The following is a 22,235-nucleotide window of genomic DNA, read 5'->3' on the forward strand; positions in this document are numbered from 1 at the left end:
CACTCCTAGATTGAGAGTTACTAGGAGTGAAGGGCACCGCACGCTGCCTTGGATTTCGATCCCTTAAATCTCTGGAGGCTTACGTGGCCGGACTTGTACCATATCCTGTGGGGAGGGTACTTGGTTATGGGGTGTAGGATTAAATGGACACTCTCGTTACCCTACTTCGTGCTGTTGTGGTCAGATTGAAGTGAGGGTAATCGACCGCGGGACCGGTCATCAGGTTGGATTATGTTGGCACCCGAGTTCTAAGAGGGAATCTTGGTGACGGCTGTGTATAGCCAATTATGGTAAGTGATTTTACAAGTGATTGTGATTTGAAATTCCAATAGTTTTGGCTGGAATTTCTTATATTTGATTTGCCAATTTAAATGGTTTGGCTTGAAATTGTGATTTTTGCCTAGCCACTGATGATTATGGCTTGGTATTTTGGTATTTATTTGGCCAATGATCATTACGGCTTGAACTTATGATATTTGTTTTGCCATGGATGAAAATGGAAATAATGGTCAGTGGTTTTACCAATAGTAAATGTGGCTTGAAATTCTAATATTCATTTGGCCAATGAGGGTTATGACTGGAATTTATGATATTTGTTTTGCCGAGGATGAAAATGGCAAATTTTTCTGATGTTTGATATCGCCAGTGATTATGGCTAGAAATTTTGATGAAGAATTGTGGTAACGGTTGCGTATAGCCAATGATGGTAAGTAGCTTACCAATGATTGTGATTATGATGCAAGTATTTATCTAGCCAACAGTAGATGTGGTTGATAATCTAGTATTTATTTAGACATGAGGATTATGGCTTGATGATTGGTATTATTTTTGCCAATGTGTATGGCTAAAATTTCCGATATATATTCTACCAATGAGCTTGGTAGGAAACCTGAGTATAAATGATTACTTCGTGTAAGTATTTATTTCTAGGGGCTTGAATAAAATCGTAGACTGAGGTTATGATTTTATTCACTATACATGGAATGGTAGAATTAGCTTAAATTCCTTTTAGTTATTCAAGGGTAGAAATCTCGAGGACGAGATTTATTTTCATGGGGGTCGAATGTAATACCCTAGAAAATTTTAAAATATATGATTATGTGAAATTTTTTTCAGGAAGTGAAATGACGAAATTGTCCCACGTTGACTAAACGTAATTGTTTTTAGGATGTATTTTATCCTCATATATTGTGTCATATTTCTTTACATATTTAGATAGATTTCAATCCTACGAATGCGTAGGAGCAAACCGTTCGTATAACAGAGTTATAACGAAAGAGTTATTAACGTTTAAATTTAGGGTTATATTTATAATTTTTGCTTCATCTTGAAGGCTCCAAATTTTTTAGCTATTATTTGCGATGACAGATGGACGGCTGAGATTAAAAGAAAAGAAGAGAAAGGAAGAAAGGAGAGTGGGGGAATGGGGATTTTGGCCCAATTATGAAGAGGGAAAGGAGGGCACCGGAGAAAAGAAAATGAAAAAAGAAAAAAAAAGAAAAAGAGGGGGGGGGCGACCGTGCAACCCACCAAACCCGACCCATTCTGCCACTTTCCCAATGACTTTCCATCGGTTTTCCCAGTGAGTTGGGTGATGCCATCACCACCAATCAACTCCTTGTCGTCCCAGCTTCCAGTCCCACCCAAGTTGGATGGCTATGGTCGAGGTTCATGACAAACTCTCGTCGTCTTCTCTGGCTAATCCGAAGACACCCATAGCGGCGATCCACTCAATTCTGAAGCCACCACCATCGACCACCACCATGGGTCGACTCCTTGTGAACCCATGAACATGTCATAGGCCATGGTTAGGGCGGCGGAGCACCAGAGGTGGCAGATCGAGGCCACCTAATTTCTACGGTTCCGGTGAGTTTTGAGGCAAATTGGAGCTTTTCTCGGCCAAATTGGACTTGGCCACAAGTATAAAAATTGCTCTATTCATTGAGATCTTCATTTCTATAGATTTTGAGAATTTTTAGAAATGGTTGAATTTTCCAACGAAGTGGGGCGACCGACCGCCACTCGCAGCGGCACGTGGGCTGAGGGCCGTCAATGCTAATTTAAGCTAAATTAGATGCCTTGAATTCAGATTTGGTATTTGTATGACGTAGGTCGATCATCTGAACCTAAATTCATTACGATACGTTACTTGGTCAATTTAGGAATCGACGATCCGACCGTTGGATCGTCACCAAACTTTGAGACATTATAATCCGTAATATTTGAGTTCCTTGGAAACTTACGGATTGGGAATCTGATGTACGGATCTTCACGAATTGGATTTGTAAGTTTGTAAAATAAAACGTCGACCGTCACTCGATTTCGTGATTGGTGGAGATCCAACTGTTGTAGCGTAATGAAACTTTAGTATGTTGATCTAGAAGCATAATGTGAACTAAGAATGGCTTTTTCCCTTTGTGGGGTAGGTAGGTAGTCTAACAAGACGGTTAGATGCAGCCATAAAACAACTCAAATTTAATATTGTACTTGATTTCTTTAAGGAAAGAGATTTATTATGGTTAACAGCGTAGAGATTAACCATGATTTTAGTTTTGGCCTATCACCGGATATTAGCTTCCAAATAAGAATTTTTGGATCGTTACAGGCACGCTCTTCATTCCTCCTACAAAACTTCAACCACGTTCTTTGTTCCTCCCACAAAACTTCACCACGTTCTCCATGGAAAATAAAATAGGGTTCTTCAATAATCTTAAGTATTAACTTTCTCAACCCTAATTTATTTGTGGGATATCTGAGAAAAACCTTTTGAGACTTGAGAAGGGCCGAAACAACCCAACCTACTCCGCTCACTGCTCATCTCTCCATCTCGCATGGCAATTGCAGCTGCTGCTTCTCATCAACCATGATCATCTCAGGTATTCAATTTATTTTTCCCTTTTTTTTTTTTTTTTTTTTTGCAGTTTTAGTTCCTTTAGTTACTTCTCCTTATCAAAGAACTAAAATAGTTTCTTTCTCTATTGCACTTCTTTTCATTATGTTTTTATTCTTAGTTGCTTAAATTGATCTTCTCATGGTGGATAACAAATTTGGAAACTTCGATTTTATATTAGGGTTTTCTCCATATGTCGTCAATTTCAATTAGAACTTTTTCTATACATGTTATATTAGCCTCTCCTTCCCAAAGTATTCAGTTATCAACTTGGATTTCCTTTGAAGTTTTTTTTTTTTTTTTGGTACTCTGTAACAGTTTGTAGTTACAGTTCAAACATGCATGCCTTGATTCATTTGATTTGATTTCACTTTTGTTGTTGAATTTATATGCTTTTTATAACTAGATTTATTCTGTCCTAAATATTTGTAGCTTTGAGTTTCAAATAATTAGGATGGAATGGCTTTTGGAGAGAATCGAAGTGAGGCACTGCTGCTGTTGCGTCAAAAACAAAAAAGGCTACTTTCCCTGCCAAAGATGAAATAGAAAGGGATGACAAGAAAGGTGGTCATCCATTAGGCTCTCAGGAAGGCAATGCAGCCGATGGCCTTTTAAAAACGAAGAGAGAGAAAAAAAAAAAGGTATTTTCCTTTTGCCTTATGAATATGGTTCAACTATATATAATGGATGGAAGCTAAATTTTTCTTCATTTTCATTTTTGTTCTTTTGTCTTATGTCGCCTTTTGGTTTTCCTAATCAATTAGTTGATGTACTGATGTTTTAAGTTCATACAGTGTACTATATATTAACAAAGTTTATGTACATTTTGCATCTTTGTTGCAATCTAATTAATAGTATAGGTCGGCATGATGAAGTTCGATTGAGACGTACAAATGTTTTGCATTTTCAAAAGTCAAACCAAAGGCAACGTAGGAACAATACGTTTACCTATTTACATAGATAAGGATTGCAAACACAACATGGAATTGCAAGAAATGTTGTATATACAAATATTTTGTTTCCATCGAAGTTATGATGTAATTTTTAAAAAACTTAGAACTTAATGTCACATAAAGATCTTCTCCCTTCTAAATTTGTGATTTGTCTTATGAATGTCATTTTTTTTCCCATTTTGGGTCAATGCGCCAAAACTTAATATTATTTAGTTTTGGCACCTTCAAAAACTTTATCCCATGTTCTTCAATGTAACATTAAGAGCACTTCTAGTGTCCTCTTTTGCCCTGTGGACCGGCTCCATTTGCAATCCAATCTAGCTTTTCAAAATGTCAAAAATGTCCATTTATTTTCTTCACAATCAAAACCCAGAAAATTCAAAAAATGAGGACAAGCTGGTACAAAATCATAACTCAACAAAAAACTGTATTAGAAAACAAAATAAATCAAAAAAAGAAAAAGATAAAAAGAGACGTGATGAAGTTATGCAGACTTGCAGTTACAAAACTCGACGGAAAATTAAAAAAAGAATAACGTGGGGGATAGGATTCCCACATTCCATACAATATTACAACTGCTACCAACAGTTGCCGTTCGGTTTTCAGACTCCCACACTCCAACCTTTTATCATAACTTTCTTCGCTGCATAAGTTCATTTCGATTTGTGAATACAGAAAAGAAAAACCAACAATTTTAAGCGGTTAATTGCAGTTTAATTTGCATTCATATTTATGTTTTTTTTTCCTTTTAGTTTGCCTTTGATTTTCTTTGACAGTGAAGAGTTCATTGAAATTTGGCATCGGCTTCCATTGGTAAATTGGACATGTAAGTATTTTTAATTTTTTTTAATTTTTATTTGGATGCTTGCAGGATGAAGGGCAATAAACCCAAGGAGAATAGGTGTAGATTAGAATCAGACTATCAAATTGTTTAAAGCTACAAGTGTGGTACAACAAGATCTGATGAAAGTCAAGGTTTTCTCAACAGGAATTCGACAAAAGCTTTGCCATGGAGAAGTAATGTGCACTTTTATGCTTTATTATTTGGTAGGCTACAGATTGTTGTACTGCATAATTTCATTTTACCATCTACAATTAGAATCAAGTCACAGTTAATTGTAGTGGTTTGATTGTGGTTTTTGTTGGGTTTTCATTTTTTATTTTTGTTCACAGGATTTTAAGGACATCGTCAAGTCACAATGATAGACCTCTTCATTTTCTCTTAAGATTTGATTCTTTGCGTTTTTGGCTTATTTTTTGTCTGATTTCTCCAGTTAAATGGCGAGAATTAATCAACTATGCCACATCATTTTAATTTCCCATGAAAAATTTGTGTTTGAGTGATTGAATATGCACGTGTGAGTTCTTAGGTTTGGTTCCGTATTTATTGGAAGAAAAACACGATGTGGGGAATACAATAACCTTAGCACGATTATGTATGAAATAAATTAAATCTATTAAAAACGCCTAAATTCGAATCTGTATGAAATTGATTCATTATAGAATAGATTAATTGTATGGGTTATTGCTTTTAGTACTATCTCAATTTATAAACTTATTGTAATGTTAGACCTCCGTCCACAATCTCATACCTCATATTTTAAATATATGTTTTAAATATTGCAATGTCATATCTCAATTTATGAACTTATTGTAATGTTAGACCTCCGTTAAGTTCTCTATTAATTTGATAGTTAAATGATGATGTGGCAGATGTGGACCCACTTCTTTAGAATAAAAAACAATTAATTATTAATAAATTAATCTTTTTTATTTAACAATTAAAATTAATTATAGGAAAATACCATCTCCTCCTTTCTCCCAAAAATCACCCCCTTCCTCAGAAATCGCCTTTCTTGTTCCTCCCCTCACTCCCTCCTCCCTCCCCTTCTTCCCCATCCTCCTTAAACACAGCCAATTTTTCGTCCTCCTCCGGGAACCACTGATGCACCGCCGATCGCAAAACACTGGTCGTCCCCTTTCGGATGGAGATCAACCGCCCCTTTCCCGCCGGTTCCACTCCGACGACTCCGTCGACTTCCTCGCCTCTGTCACCCCCGAGGCCCTCGCTGATTCCGCCTCTGTCACCCCCTTCCTCCGTCGACCCCCGCTCCCTTCTCCAAACGTCGATCCCCAACCTCCTGCAATTTTCCTCCGTTGATTCCACTCCCCACCTTCGAAAACTTAAATATGGAAAAAAGAAAACCCACGTCCACAGATTATTTTTCTCGCTTTGCCACAAATCTCATCGATTGCACCCTTGATTTGGAATTAATCGATTGCATCTTTTATCGCCGTCAATGTCACTGCGACAACGGATTCAACGGTTGATTGCGGGACTAGTTATGGGAATTGGTTCGACGGTGGAGAGAGTTTGGAGGATGGTGACTGTGTTTAAAGGAGGATGAGGAAGAAGGAGGGACGGATGAGGATTGAGCGGAGACGGGGGCAGTTTCTGGGGAGAAAGGAAGAGACAAATTTTTTTTAATTAATTTTAATTTTTAAATAAAAAATTAATAAATTTTTATTTCAAAAGAGTGGGCCGCTCTTACCACGTCATTATTTAACAGTTAAATTGATAGAAGGTCTAATATTGCAACGAATTCATAAGTTCAAATGTCTAATATTGCAACGAATTCATAAGTTGAGGTATAACATTACAATGTTTAATACATGATGTATGTGATTGTAGTCTGACTCATAGTTGAGGTAGTTTTGTGTAATTTAACTTAAATTTTTTGTCTTCAGGTTACCATTATTGGACAAGAATTGTCTGCCCTCCCGTGACCTCCTATTTGTGTGGTCGTTTAAACCACGTCAACATTTTATATTACTATTCAATTTTGTCTTATTATCTCTATTAAAAAACAATATAAAATATTGACGTGTCTTAACCGTAATCATACAAAATAAAAGGACACAGGAAGACACCGAAAGTGGAAGGACAGAGAATCCTTGTCCACCATTATTTGTTTGCCCTAGATGTCATGGCTTTGCTAATAAAATGGAAAACAACGTATGATTTAGTTTTTTTTTTTTCCCGAAATGTCTAATTTATTTCAACTCTTCTGTTTTTGATAATTCCCTTGCCCCTTGTTTGATAGCATTTGGGTGTTAACCGTTGATATAAAGTATCTCATTCCAAATCATCAAGTCATATTTTAACTTTTCTTCTGTTTATTTTTGTCTATAGGTACACTAAAATATGCAAATTTTGCTACAAATTGAGCGGCTTAAGGACAATCTCTGTTTAGAGAAATTAGTTTGACAAAGAGAGGACGTGGATATGGGAACATGATTTGTTTTTATATTACTCTGGGACTGAGTTTTGATATTTTAGAGATTGATTGAGTTTGTGGAGATTTTGCTTTTCACATCTTGCTTTGTATTTGAACTTAATCATTAGAACTGAATTTTAATTTTTAAATTATAAGACTTCAAGATGCGACGGTTGGAATCTAAGAGGGTTAAGTATGTTGTTGCGAACCTAGGCATTGCAAGTCTATAATTTCCTATTTGTATTATTTGCTGAACCATATGTACCAAATGTAATTAGGAATTAAATTTAGTACAAACTACATGCAGAGAAAGCGATATATAAGGAGAGCCAAAAAATACTTGGAGACAATCAAATACTGCACAAATTGGTGACAAGTTGAGTTGATGAGTAAATGACTCTTTATTTTGCCTTTTTTTTCTTTGTTAAGCTATATGTTTTAATTTACTCATTTTATTGTTGGATTCAAAAGCAACGATGACTGCCTTTTGTCAATCAGTTTTTGACTTTTCTGCAACCTTTTAAATAGTTTTTCTCTGTATTTTTTCAGATGAGATAGATAGGCACACGTGATTAAGAAAAAGACCAAAAAAGGCCTGTTGTATGTGTGCCCCTAATTCCAGCTAATCTTGATGATTCATAATAGGTAACAACTTTAATAACGATAATCTTTCCATATAAATTTCTCATTGATCAATTAATTATTTTTTATTGATTTTCAATTTTCTAACTATTTTTTTGTAGATTGACAATGTGAGATCCCACATCGTCCAGGGGAGTGGATCCTCTATGCCTTATATGTACATGCCCACTTCCATTTAGCACGAGGCATTTTGGGAGCTCACTGGCTTCTGGTTCCGTAGGAACTCCGAAGTTAAGCGAGTTTGCGTGAGAGCAATCCCAGGATGGGTGACCCACTAGGAAGTTCTTGTGTGAGTTTCTAGAAACAAAACCGTGAGGGCATGGTCAGGCCCAAAACAAACAATATCATGTTACGGCGGAGCCGAGCCTAGAATGTGGTGGAGCCGGCCCAGGATATGACAGACAATGAAAATTTGAAGCATCAATGGAGATTGCAAAGTTGATGTCAACATGTACACTTCTAAATTAAAAAAAAAAACTAAAAAAAAAAAAAAAAGAGTGAACATGTAGACTTTATGTGTGTTCTGAATAGTGTAAATATTGTTAGGTAGGCTTTATATTTTGACATTTAAGTTGTTTTGTATTTTTCTACTAATACTTATGTTTTTATCCACTCTTTTTTTATTTACATCTACATCTTATTGTTCATGGACTTTAGGTAGGAAATTGCATTCAAAATCCTATATTGTTTAACAATTGCATGAATAACATACAAACTATTAAAGTAAAACTAAGAAACATGACAAATTTTGGTCAGGCCCAAAACAAACAATATCATGTTACGGCGGAGCCGAGCCTAGAATGTGGTGGAGCCGGCCCAGGATATGACAGACAATGAAAATTTGAAGCATCAATGGAGATTGCAAAGTTGATGTCAACATGTACACTTCTAAATTAAAAAAAAAAACTAAAAAAAAAAAAAAAAAAAAGAGTGAACATGTAGACTTTATGTGTGTTCTGAATAGTGTAAATATTGTTAGGTAGGCTTTATATTTTGACATTTAAGTTGTTTTGTATTTTTCTACTAATACTTATGTTTTTATCCACTCTTTTTTTATTTACATCTACATCTTATTGTTCATGGACTTTAGGTAGGAAATTGCATTCAAAATCCTATATTGTTTAACAATTGCATGAATAACATACAAACTATTAAAGTAAAACTAAGAAACATGACAAATTTTCAAAACGTGCATGATAAAGAAAAGGTCTATCTCTTGCAGAATACATAAAAATATATCGTGACAACTACAACAAAAAACAACTGACGCAAGACATTGTTACAGGCGCGTACTGCCTGTGATTAAAGAAAGGCCTCTCGCACGTGATGAGATCCTATTTATTTTCAGTAATTACTTAAGAAATATAAGAATATCTAAAGTAACACATCTTTGAAGCACGTAACGTCGTGATGCAAAAAAACCTCTTGCATGTGCGTGAGCGCGTGCGAAGAGGCTAATAATAATAATAATAATAAAGACAATGCAAATGAAAATGAAAAATATTAAAAAGCAATAATAATAATAATAATAATAAAAATAAGAACAATTGACACACCCCGACCCAGAAAATCCACTTGAACTCCGAATCGAGTTGTGCTGGCTGACACTTGGAGGGTGACGAAGCCATAAAGTGTAGTGTAGTGGAAAAAGAATGTGAATAAATTAAACCTAAAAATGCCTAAACAAAAGAGTGCGCGGGTAAGCAGGATTGCACCCATTTCACACGCGATGGTAGAGCATAAGAACAGTATACTAATTAGGGTGAGGGTTATACCACTAAAGATAACCATCTACTGAGATTTGCCAGAATCCTCGTTTACACGTAAGCACAGCTACTAAACCTGGATGGGCGAAAAAAAAAATTGAGTGGGTTAGCAAAACAACATTTTGTAAAGACCTTTATTTTCAAATATACAAACCCCTCGTCGTAAAAAAAGTATAGTTTCCTTAAAACATACTACGTAAGTATGTAAACAATAATACAACATCATTATAACCAGAAATATGCCAAGTCATGATATATCAAATGCCACAGTAATATAATCATGTGATAATCAAGTATAGCTAAGTGCTCATCCATCTAAGCTGATACACGAGTTCAAACAGATAATCTCTGACACAAACAAGATTGGGTGTAATCAATACGCTCTAGTACTACGATCACGTGAAGGCTAGTGCAGAAGCACGATCACATACAAGTCAGATTGCCTAATGCAATCTACCAGACAGGACTGGCACCTAACTTGGATCCAAGGCGAGCAAATGGTGCTGATGTGAACATACACGTGAAGGACTGGCCCTGGCCCTAGGGCGAGTACTAGCATCGAGGTGCAGCAGAAGAGCATGTACAAATATGTATGAATGTCATAATAGTAATATCTCAACCATATAACAGCATTTATCACAATTAATATCACAACAACGATACTTGGCAAAATAAGCGTAAAAGTGAAGTAAATACGCATTTATGGAAACTATAATTATGTATAGGTATAAAAAAAACTTCCCATTCACCTGGAGTCCGCGCTACAACTCCCTAGCACGAATATGAAGGTGTCACGAATGATCGTCGCCTTGAACAATTATCAAATCACGTTTCAGAATTCTTATCGATAGAACATGCAAATCATGTAAACATCCCTACGAACGTTCTAGAATGATTTGAAACCCATTGACTAAAAGTCAACCATTGGTCAAAGGTCGACGGTAGGGTCCATAACCCTACATAACTCGATCTGGAAGATCCGTACCTCGGATTTCCGATCTGTAACTTCCAAAGATCCACATTATGCTTCTAGAACAACATCCTAAAGTTTCGGAACAATCCAACGGTCGGAACGTGAATTCATGCAAGGACCCCATGATGGCCAACTAGGTGGTCAACTATGAAACTACATTAAAACATCATTATTTCACTAAATGGATGTCAAATATGGAGTCAGGGCTTCAAAATTAGCCTAAGATGGTCAGGTGGGGTCTCGACCACGCGCCGCCACAGGCGATGGCTGACCATCATGGTTTGTCGGAAAAATTTCACTATTTCTAAAAATTCTCAAATTTCACAGAAATGAATATCTCAAAGAGATGAACAACTTTCATACTTGCCACGAAGTCCAAAAGTGGACGAAAGATGGTCAATTTTGCCCACAAAGCCGGTAGTTGCCTAAAGCTTCCCGGCGTCGATTCGTTGTCAACGGTGGTCTAACGGGGTCAATGTCGGTTGGGTTTTCTCCTGGGATGATGGGCTACAAAGCTTAAGTTGTGGCATCAGCCATCACTTTGCCGATTTGCCGAAAAATTGAAAAGAGTGGTCGGAGCACTGTTGATTTTCGTCGACTTTCGTGGCCTCAAACCACCACATACCGTGGTTAATCAAGATGGTTCTTGGGTGGGTTTTTGTAGAGGGGAATGAGAACTTCAAGATGGAGGTGGTGGCGTCGAACTGGGTTGCACGGGTTGAAAGGCTGACGGGAATGGAGGGGAGAAATCCCTTTTTTTCCTGATTGGCTGTTGCCCTCCCCCTCTCTTCTAATTGGTTCCTTGTCCCTTTAATTTAATTGGTCCACCATTCCCTTATGTGAAGGCTGATTAGGCCTCATCCCACAAGGTGGGAATTTAATTTAATTAAAACTAAACTTTGAATAACCAAATTCAAACGTCCATAATTATAACGTTATAATCCGGACTCGCAAACGGCTTTCGTCTCTGCATTCGTAGTGACGGGTACTACGAGGATACACTGAAAGAATAAGTCCTACGTTCATCTAGACGATGGTCAACAGAAGTCAAAATCCTTACCTCTAGGGCATTTTTGTAAATTCACGCTTTTAAAATTAATAAAAACGTAAAATTAGGGACAGATTGTCACAACAATGCAAATGAAAATGAAAAATATTAAACGAGCAAGAATTTATTAACAGATAGATGATAGAGGCTTGCAAGGTTGCAATATCCTTATAGACGGAAATTTGACCTCTACACTTGTGTAGTAGTTCTTGTAGGCTTCTGTCACCAGGATTCAACTATCACAATCAAAGTCCTTGCACTAGGGCATTGATTCTATCGAACGTACTGAGTGTTTCTCTTCAAAATATTAATGTTATATGAAAAGTGGGTTGTGAAAAAGTTGATTTTCTGAATGAAATGGGTTGGTAAATTTATAGACTTGTTCACGCCTTTTGGACAAGAATGAACTACTGCCTTTTACAGTTGTGCCGTTTGATTGATAATTGATCATTTCAGTTGCAACGTTTGATTTGAATTCAAACTCATAGTTATCTATATATATATATATGCAATCAAGGGACAAAAATTTTGACAAACATTTTACACTCTTTTATAGCCTTTGTATCTTGTAACATTCAATGGTCTTAATTAAGAGTTATGTAGAGGATTTTAAATATTAAATGAGGTATAAATTTATAATTAAGAAATAAATAAAAATTAAAACTAAGAAAATAATAAAAACTGAGGGAATAATAAAAATAAATAAAAAGTCCTGCATACATAAGGAAGAAACTAAAATGTTGTTTGTCTTGGATGCAATTGAAGAAGCACGACCTTCCAAAATGCTTCGTCCAACCTCAACACCTCAAGTTCCTATCTCACGTTGTCAACCATAGTGTTTTTCCTTCAATTGATCGATACAAAATTCCGATATAATTATATAAAAGCAAATCAAGTATCAGTCTGCTTCAAGCCTTTGTTCCTCGCTCTTTCATTAAATTGACAAAATTAAACCCTAAATCAACAACTCTCACTGCCTTCCTCAAATTTTTTATACAACAAATCTAAGTGTGGATTTGAAATAGAATCAAAGAGGTTTTTGAAGTTTTCACCCAAAGATGAGAATGAAGACTCAAAAAGACTTGAAGGTATTTTGCACAAATCAATGGAGGCCCTTATGTGCAAGGTTTTCTTCCTCTTTTTAATTTTTAATTATTTTTCTAGTTTTTATTCCTTATCAGTTTTATTCTTTTTCAATGTTAATTATAATACACGTATCTAAGTCATTTAATGATTAAATGAGGACCTTTAGATGTTATGTAATCTAACGACTTAAAGGAATGTCAAAATGTTTGTCCCTTGATTCTATCCCTACACACACACATGTATATAAGGATTGGATTAATTCTGAGACCCCAAGACCCGAACCCTTATCTTAATTGCTCTAATTATGGGCTGCATCCTAATCCATATCAAAATCTTTTAATCTATACTTAATTCAATATGCTAAGTCTAATGGTGTAAGACTTATGATTTAAATCTGCAAAAACCAATCCACCAATGCGGATTAAAATGAACTCGTTGTTTTTTTCCATTCAAAACTCCAACAATATAGGCCAATACGCCTAAGGTAAACCAGCAAACACAAAGTGTTCCATTTTGGTTAAAAAATTTGAAACAGGCAGTGTGTTATCTTGAATACGCTTGCAGGCCTCGGCTCCTTCTTGGATTCAACAAGAATACTATTATTACGATCTATATGTACTATCGTCTATACCATCTTTCTAATAGAGATGGAACTCACATGTGTTGGTAGACCATACGTCTATTATGGAAATAGTATAAATAGATGGTACGTGTAGCACTACTCTATATTCAATCATTAGTTTAAGCCTCTTTGGGTTCAACACGGGTTAAGAAAGTTACAATTTGGGGTCAAAAGATGACAGATTAATCGAATGTGTTTCTAAATGCATCAACTTCACATGGTGTTAATTTGCAAGAATTAGTCACTTCAACAGTCATTTATGGTTGCTAGACCTAGAAACTCTATAGCAGCCGGCTTCTTGTTTCGACCTAGGGTCGATGGCAACCCTCTTCCTGTTCTCCTAGCCTTAATTTTGCTTTTCGCTTTAGTATTTCAGTTTATAAGTGCCTCCTTGGTGAGATTATTTGTGAGTATCTCCTACTGATTATTTTAATTTTGTGTTCATGTGTATCGGGTTCTCCTACGTCTACTTTGTTGTTTCTAGTGGTTTCGCTCATTGTGTTAAACACAAAATTCATGTTCGTATGTTGTCTATGGACCTAGCTAGCTCCTTTCCAAAGTCGGTACTGCCTCATTGTTAAAGAATGTCCTTATGTTTATTATATTGTGGTTTTTGTGCATAGGAATTCTCAAGTTTCAAAACGCGAAGTGTTTGCCTCTTCCACCTGGAGTGAAGTTCATTTCGCTTTCGAATGTCATCTCAATCTTCTAAATTTGGGTGTAAATGCTTTCAAAATTTTGATGCTTTTCTTTGGCCATTCTCAGGCACATGCCACCCTCAAATACACCAATACGGTGGCAACTAGTTGGCCAAGTTGGCCTTTTATGTTTTGATGTCTTCATTTGGATTGAGAATCTCTCAGATTTTATTCAAAGCCCTTAGATGAAGTTTGCACCAATTTCTAATATTATAATAAAACCGTTATCTTTTCGTCTGAAAAAGTGTCTTTCATGGTTATACACGTGTAAAATGTCTTGTCCCGAACATCACATTTCCATTCTACTATTAACTTAATTTGCACCTTAGTCCGGATTCATGGTTTCACTTAAGGGCGAAACCGTTTTTTCAAAAACACAACACAGCAATAAGACACTAACGGTATCGCCCATATCACATGTTACAAAAGCATGAAGAGCATGATAGGGGCTCGAGAAAAAACATTTGCCTCTACCATTCTACAGATGCAAAATTAACAAAATCAAAATTGCTAATAAAAAAAAGTGCACACAGGACAAAAACCCCTGTTCCTTTTTCCCTTTCTATACACCTTTTTCCTTTGTTTTTTGCTGGAAATTCTCCCTCGCACTTTTTTCTCACGAGTGAACAGTTAATATTTAACTAATTGAGATTTAATTAAATCTCAACCGTTAATGTGCAGGTAAGCAAAGCTCTGTTTTCAACATCCTTGTTCTAACCCCTAATCTACACCCTTTGGTACATTCCAAAAGCTTTCTTCAATATAGTATACACAGCAGACAAAAGCAAAACCATTACAACCTTCTTTGACGCCAACATCCTCAGATTCACCCTCAATCCATGTTTCCTCATTAGCTTCACCACTGCCACTCCCAACATCACAAGCCAAGAACCTACTGCACCCAACACTGCCTTCATCGTATCCGTCAGTCCAAACACATTGCCCACAACATCGCTCGACACTTCCACATATGAAGGGTCAGCTTGGCTGCTCTCCGACTGGTTTAGTCCAAGACGCTCATTTATCCAACCGGAAAACTCAACAAGTAATCTCGCCATCCAAGCAACCTCATCATCGGAGATGGGGCGCTTCATCCAGTCACCCTTGTATTTGACATCAGCCAGAGTGTGGTTGCCAACTCTCCTGGGCTTGAATATTTCATCACGGGGTTGCGGAGGCTGTTTTGGTTCAGGAGAAAATGATAGTACCTTTACAGTATGCCCACCAAATACATAGCTCACCTGAGCTTTCAAAGAGTCTATGCACTGAAGGTTGTGCGCACCATTATCACCAGAAACAGCTAGCAACTCAGCTTCTGCGCGTAATACGAACAACTGCAATCACAAAATCACGAAAATTGGATGAGATCTTGTCATGTAAACAGACGTATTTAATTTAGTAAACATACACAAATAGAGAACAATAAAAATGATAATAATAAATACCTGAAGCAACTGTTGCCCGCCATCTTCTCCATCACTGAACAATCGTAAATCTTTATTCCAATTCTCATGCAAGAAAGACCCATCTGCATCACTCTCAGATAAACCATCCTCCCAGTCCTAGGGATACCAATACATCATACACAGAAAATCAGTCAAACACTAATTCAAACAGTTAGGCAATCAAAATTCTAATGCAACACATTAGACAAGAGAAGTAAACCTACCTGGAGCTGTTCGCGAATTGGAGTGACAAATCTATATAACCTATTACACATCGATTTTCCTGATCCTGCTTGTTTGGAATGAAAAGCAGTATCCACCATCTTTAAAAGGTCCATGAGTTCTTTGGATGATGTCAATATAGTTAGGATCTGTACAGAAATGAAGAATAATCAGAAACAAAAATATTCTTCATATTTATTTTTGACAGATAAAAGATTAGTAATGCATAGGAAGTTGGCCAAGGATCTGTACGAATTATCATCACATTATTCTCAATTAAGTTTTAACATATAGTACTCGTTTTCAGTAAACATGTTGATATGACCAAAATTTCCTCTTACTGAAGTTTTAATACCGAACTCTGAAACAATGCACTGTATGATCTTCAATTCTCAAGAATCACAAATTTGTTCGTATGAGGAATGCATCTCGACAGGCCAAAGCTCAATAAAACCCTAATAAAGACGTAGCCAAGTTGGAAAGTTTGAAATTCCAATAGAAATGAACAATAGTTTGATATGAGTAATTTTATTTAGATGAGAATTTGCAAGTCATAAACTTGATGGACCTCCATTTAATTCATCAGCACTCATCACTTCTATACTTCCAACCATAAAGCGTAGAAAAAAAATAAATCACCATCATTAAACACCTAATCGGTCACTAAAATTAGCATTGACAGTCAGAAGACTTAGAGCTCAACAAATTGGTCCTGGTACTGACGGAGGTTCCAGTCCACTGAAAATCATCAGATATTCCTCCACCAGTGGTGGAAACATAATACTGTTCGAAACTTATGATTAATAAGCTTACCATGCAACTACATTCATCCAAGGCAACCAGACAGTTTAAATTCAAGATTGAGCACAACAATACGTCTCTGGAATCATAATCACCAGGAGAAGAAACTCAATCTTAACAAAGGTAACTAGATTAGAAAGAGAAATGATTAAGAATCTGACCTTCAATACCATCTGGACAATTATTTCTGGATCAGTGTGAAGAAACTTGTGGGCAAACCCAATAAAATGCATAACCAAGGAACTGTAATACAAGTAGTTGGCCAGCACATAACCCTGCCAAGAAGATGTAAAGCAACGGTCTTGAGGCTGCAGGCTATCCTTTCTCCCGTTCTTAGTTGATCCGTCAAAAACAGTATCAAGATCTGAAAAGTCATCCAAACTAATATCCCAAGGTTCAATATAGGTAATCCAAACCGAAAACACCTCTGATATATTTTTAATCGAAGCCCCCACTGGACAAAACAAGAATGTCCTCAATATAAACCGGTACAGCGGCCTCTGTATCAGCAAGTTCCAAGATCCGATACCTGGTGAAACCGCCACTACATCCCTCAACTTGAAGGCATCAAATGAACCCGGCACTCTCCACCTCGGACTCCCATAGTTTTCCATATTCTCATTTCCATCTCTATGCACGACCAAACCCAAATTCAAGTACTTCACAAACAACTTCACCACCTCTCCTAACCCGGGGGTTGGTGGGGTCTCGCCCAAAACTGATCGGAATGGGAATGAAACCCCAGATGACTTGCACAGATTAACAGGTAGCGGTGAAAAATCATTATCAACCAACCAAAAGTTCACCAAAGCATTAACAAAAAACTCTGCCTGAGCTATGACCGAGCTATCATATCCCGATGAGTAATGCAAAAGCGAACTACGGTGTGGCAGTTGCTGATTCAAATCAGTTCCACCAACAAAAGCACGAAGATATGCATACAAAAACCTAATATATAAGTTGCATTCAATTTTAACCTCCGCCCCGCGCCTAGTGCTTGAAAAACCAGAAATTGATGAAACCCAATTCTCAAATTTAAACCTTTTGTTCCTTTTTATAGAAACAACATCACAATTTTCGCCATTTCCCCGACAAACAGGGTAATAAGCGAACCAAAACATGTAATATTCAAAGACATTGAGCTGGAGTTGATAGAAATTGGGTTTAATTGAGTCTTCCTTAACCCTATTTTTGAAAATTGGGGCTAAATCGGATAATACCCGGCTATCATTTTCCGACGAGAGCATGAATCGGACCCATTCCGGCAACCGTTCAATAGGGAACACGTATTTGACGAGGGAGAGGCGATCAACGGCGGATATTGCGTTGAAGAGGAGGCTGTTGGGGGCGAGGAGGGCGAAGAGCCTGTTGGCTAAATCTACGTCGTTGGACGCTAGGACGGTATCAATCCAGCCGTTGGGTGAGGAGGAAGGGGAGGAGGGCGAGGGTTGTTGCTGTGAAGTTGGTTGTGGCAGAGGCGGCGGTGATGACGTTGCATCCTCGAAGCCGAAGATCTTGCAGATGAGGGTTGGGAAAGTGAGGGAGAAGAAGTGGCGGGATTGGTCGGGTGAGAGGGAGTGCAGGAAAGACTCGATGGAGGCGCAGGTGGAGGAGATCTGGTGCGGGGCGGAGGAGGCGAGGATGGTGCAGGCGAGGTCTTGGGATTTGGAATGGGAATCGACGGCGTACGAGTGCGGGAGCATGGTAAGGTTTGGAGGGTTTGGCTTTTTTCAATGGCCGCTAGGGTTTTTGAAGGGGAAGAGAGAGGGAGAGAGAGGTTTTGAAAGTTTTCAAATGAGAGGAGAAAAGGGAAAGCTCTGGCGCGTTTTCATAGGGGAATGGAGGGAGGGGGGGTACGTGGCGCTAAATTCGGAGTCTACGAGTGTGACGTGGAAGTGGAAGCGGAACTGGTTTTGGGAAAGGGATCCAGAGTCCTAATCCACTGAATCAGGAAATCCGTGCTATAGAAATTTGATCCAACGGTTATAAATAGGGGTCACTTTAAAAGTTATAATAACTTCAACTATTGGATCAAATTTCAATGGCACGAATTCCCTAATTTGATGAATTAGGAGGAAGGAATCTAGAGATGATCTCCTTCCATGGTTTTGGGGTTCACTCAAATGCTTTGGTTCATTACAAAACTTTTTTTTTTTTTTTTTTTGTTTAAAGATAGGGGTGGGCACGGTGTGGTTTCACCCCTAAATGGGACCGAAATCGAAAAATATTAACGATTTGGTTCGATATGGTTCCGCTTAAATTTATTACTAGATCCGTACAGTTCGGTCTACATCAGTTTCGATTCAGTTGTTGCAGGTTTATGATTCCGAATACTAAATTATTTGAACAACAAATCATCATGCATTCAAATACATCTTCTAAAAATGATTATATAAAGTTGCATACAACCCATATCATTTTTAATGCATGTCTTTGGTTAGTGGCACCAAGTCAACAAAAAGAGAGAATTCAAAGAAATATGCATTGGTCAGTCAACTTTAGTTTTCTCCATTGCATCCTCCATAGCCACTTGGGGTGGGCACGGGCCAGGCCGAGCCCAAATTTGGAGAGACCGGGCCGAACTCGTTTTAAAATGGAATGGGGCTGGCCGGGCCGGGCATAAGAAATTTGAACTTTGGAATCGAACCTAGCCCGGCCCGTTAATAACGGGCCGGTTTGGGGTGGGTCCACAGGTTTTTTTTTTTTTTTTTTGAAGAACAGTTTAACAATTACAGAACTTTGAGCCTTGTAAACAATCTCTAAATTACAGAACTTGCAAACAGTTTCCACTATCAATAAAATACTCAACGTTCTTTCCAAGTTTGTGGATTCAACTCAAAGATTGCACAGGTTGCTGAAATGCCCAATAGGTTCAACGCAAAGCTTGTAGATTCAAGCAAGTTTGCAAGTTTGCAAATTTACACAATACATAAATAATAAATTCCCATTTCAAATTTCAAACAATATGAAATGCCCAATAGAGTGAACATTTGAATCCTAATCCCTAAATCCCAATTTCCCAATTCCTATGAAGGCAAATTTATGAATTGGGTTTGGGGTATTACGAATTGCTCAATAGAGTGAGAGATTGCAGAAAACCCTAACTCCCAAATCTAGAAAATTAATCAGAGAGAATCAGAGATTGCGGGAACCCTAAATCCCTAAATCCAGAAAATCAACAAGAGTTAAAAATTAAGAGTTCAGAAATTATATTACCTTAAATTGGGAGGAGATGAGAAGATGGTTGCTGATTTCGATTCGCAATATGGTGGTATTCTTTATGGCGGTGATGAGGTGGTCACAATCTGGAAAGATGACGGTGATGATGGTTGTTGATGGTGGTCGCCACTCACGATTCGCCAGAAAGAGGGAGACAAAGACGAAGTTGAGGGCTGTGGTCAGAGATGGTGGTTGTTGATGGATGACTGCAGTTGAAGACTCGATTGGGCTCGAGTCGTGAATGAATGGGAGAACAGGTCAAAGACTCAGACTCTGAGTCTAAGATGAATGAAAACTTCCAATCATAAAATCTCATCCAATTACCTCAAGTTAGAAACGGGCCGGGCCGGGGGCCCGTTCCCTCATATGTTTAGATCCGCCCGTCCCGTTAATTTTGTATACCAGTCCCACCCCGCCCCGTTTTGTGTTTTGAAATTTTGGACTCGCCCCATACCCGCCCTGACCTGCGGGTACAGGACCCGTTTGCCCACCCCTAATAGCCACTCCATTAAATTTCTTCTAAGATTCCTAGTTTTCTATGCATCTTTGTTGGTATTCTGAGCATGTCGCCTCGCCCTACGGGTTAAGGGTAACCCCGCCCAATCCACCCAATGTCCAACCCTACCCTTTAATTCTTGGCAAAAATTATAGATGCTCTTATTGATTACCAACATATGGTAGTTTTAAGTGATATTATTACAATTTAGGCCGCACATCACTCAATATGAGCTAACCTCACAAGAATACAGTAGTACGACAACAAAACAAGAGTAAATTTTAATTCAGCCCAAGAGAAAATGGAAAACCAGTAAAACTCAACCATATTCCTAACCTCAGATATGAGAAAAGATAGAGAAAATACCAAGGAGGGAGGACGGAGGACGAAGAGTCATGAGTTGTCGCAGAGGAAGGATGACGAAGGCCGTTACAGAGAGCTAAGGTTGTGGGCTGCCTGAGGTATCGCTGATATTTTTGGATGAAAGGTCGTGAGTGAGGTGGTCGGCTGAGTGAAAAAAAGAATGAAAGTCTAAAAGTGTGAAATGGGGGATGTGAGGCTATGAGTGAGGTGGGTGAGCCCTAATTGGGATGGGATCCATTGATTTGCAACTTGGTGAAACTAATTTTTCAACCAATTATACCATGACATGTGTGTATATATATAATTTATTTATTTATTATTAATAAAATGGTTCAGTTTGGTTCCGGCAGGTTCTTGTTCATTCGAAACTGGAGCTGGAATCAGTTTGAACCGATCTGGTTCAAATTTTGACTCAAAGTTGACTTTTTCTGGTCAACATGGCTCTTTTTGGTTTTTTTTTTCTTCATACGGTTTGATGCGGTTTTACGCTTTGGCGGTTTTTATGCCCACCCTTATTTACAAAGAAAATTTGTTTGGATCAGAAATGGGCAAGGCTCTACAGATTTGGACACGAGATGCCAATGAATTTTCTAAAAAATAATGCTAAGAAGATCAAATTTTAAAACTAAATTTACAAATTAAATGGTGTGTTCTTAATTAAAAATAAACACAGTAATCAATACTTAAATAATAAACTAAATTTTCAAATGATTTTTTTTCCGTCTTTTTATCTTTGTTCTAGGCGAGTCTAATTTAATTTATAGAAGGAATAAAGAAATGAAAATTTTTATCTTTTTTTATTTTGATGTAAAGATATATTTATATGGGAGCTGTTATTGACACTCCTAAAATATCAATCCACACTCCATCTATATTTTTAATTTATCTATTTTAATTCTTTTGATGTGATTTCTAATTTTGCCCTTATATTGTTTTTAATGTGCCTAGAATTTTGAAAACCTCATTGAGTATAGTTTGATGACTTAAATAAACTGGTGGGAATGTTTAGAGCATCTCTAATGGAGATGTTAAATTTAGATTGTCAAATTTCAATTAAGAGTTGACATGGCACTTTGAATGCAGATGCTAAATTTTCATTTTTTCAAATGATGAGTCAAATTTTTTTTTTTTATTATATATTCTAGGTCCTATTGGGACCTGGGGACCTCGGAAATCATGTGATCGTGATCGTTCATTGTATATCGTGCAGTTAGAAATCGTTTTAAATTTAAAATTAAATATAAATAGTGACACATCCCGACTCGGAATATCAACTAGGACTTCGAATCGAGCTGTGTTGACCGACACCAGGAAGGTGACGAAGCCATAAAGTGTAGTGATGTGGAAAATGTGAATAAATTTAAACCTAAAAGTGTCTAAATACAAGAGTGCGCTGTGAGTGGGAATGAACCCAATTCACACGTGATGACAGAGCATAAGTACAGTACAGTAAAATAGGATGAGAATTATACCATTGATGATAATCGCCTACACCAAGATTTGCCAATGATCCTCGTCGGTACGAAAACTCTGCTACTAACACCTGGAGGGGGCAAAAAACAAGGGTAAGTGGGCCTAAAAATAAAGTTTTAATAAAAACCTTTTGAAAACGTTATAACCCCTCGCTGTAAAACCCGTATAGTTTCCAGAAAATAATACTACTACGTAGGTATAAAAACCAATGCATAAGAGCAGCAAAAACTGAAGTATGCCATGTCATAATATCTTAGCAA

General features: G+C 37.4%; 1 protein-coding gene across 1 annotated transcript; it reads right to left on the bottom strand.

Annotated features, from left to right (window-relative positions):
- Positions 1 to 14,323: 14,323 nt before the first annotated feature.
- Positions 14,324 to 18,200, bottom strand: LOC137711161 (uncharacterized). The gene is made up of 4 exons (XM_068450369.1): positions 16,586 to 18,200; positions 15,626 to 15,772; positions 15,402 to 15,518; positions 14,324 to 15,290 (listed from the first exon to the last, which is right to left on the bottom strand). The coding sequence occupies exons 1-4, from the start codon at positions 18,125 to 18,127 to the stop codon at positions 14,682 to 14,684; spliced, it is 2,415 nt and encodes an 804-aa protein (XP_068306470.1). The 5' UTR covers positions 18,128 to 18,200; the 3' UTR covers positions 14,324 to 14,681.
- Between the last annotated feature and the right edge of the window lie 4,035 nt (positions 18,201 to 22,235).

The sequence above is a fragment of the Pyrus communis genome, chromosome 12, assembly GCF_963583255.1.
Source record: "Pyrus communis chromosome 12, drPyrComm1.1, whole genome shotgun sequence".
NCBI lineage: Eukaryota > Viridiplantae > Streptophyta > Magnoliopsida > Rosales > Rosaceae > Pyrus > Pyrus communis.

What these genes read in the sequence shown, in the direction of transcription:
- LOC137711161 (XM_068450369.1), bottom strand. Translation starts at nt 18,127, where the DNA reads ATGCTCCCGCACTCGTACGCCGTCGATTCCCATTCCAAATCCCAAGAC. An exon ending in TTGTCCAGATGGTATTGAAG is followed by an intron (nt 15,773 to 16,585) that starts GTCAGATTCTTA and finishes ATTTCTGTACAG; the next exon opens with ATCCTAACTATATTGACATC. An exon ending in GCGGGCAACAGTTGCTTCAG is followed by an intron (nt 15,291 to 15,401) that starts GTATTTATTATT and finishes TTGTGATTGCAG; the next exon opens with TTGTTCGTATTACGCGCAGA.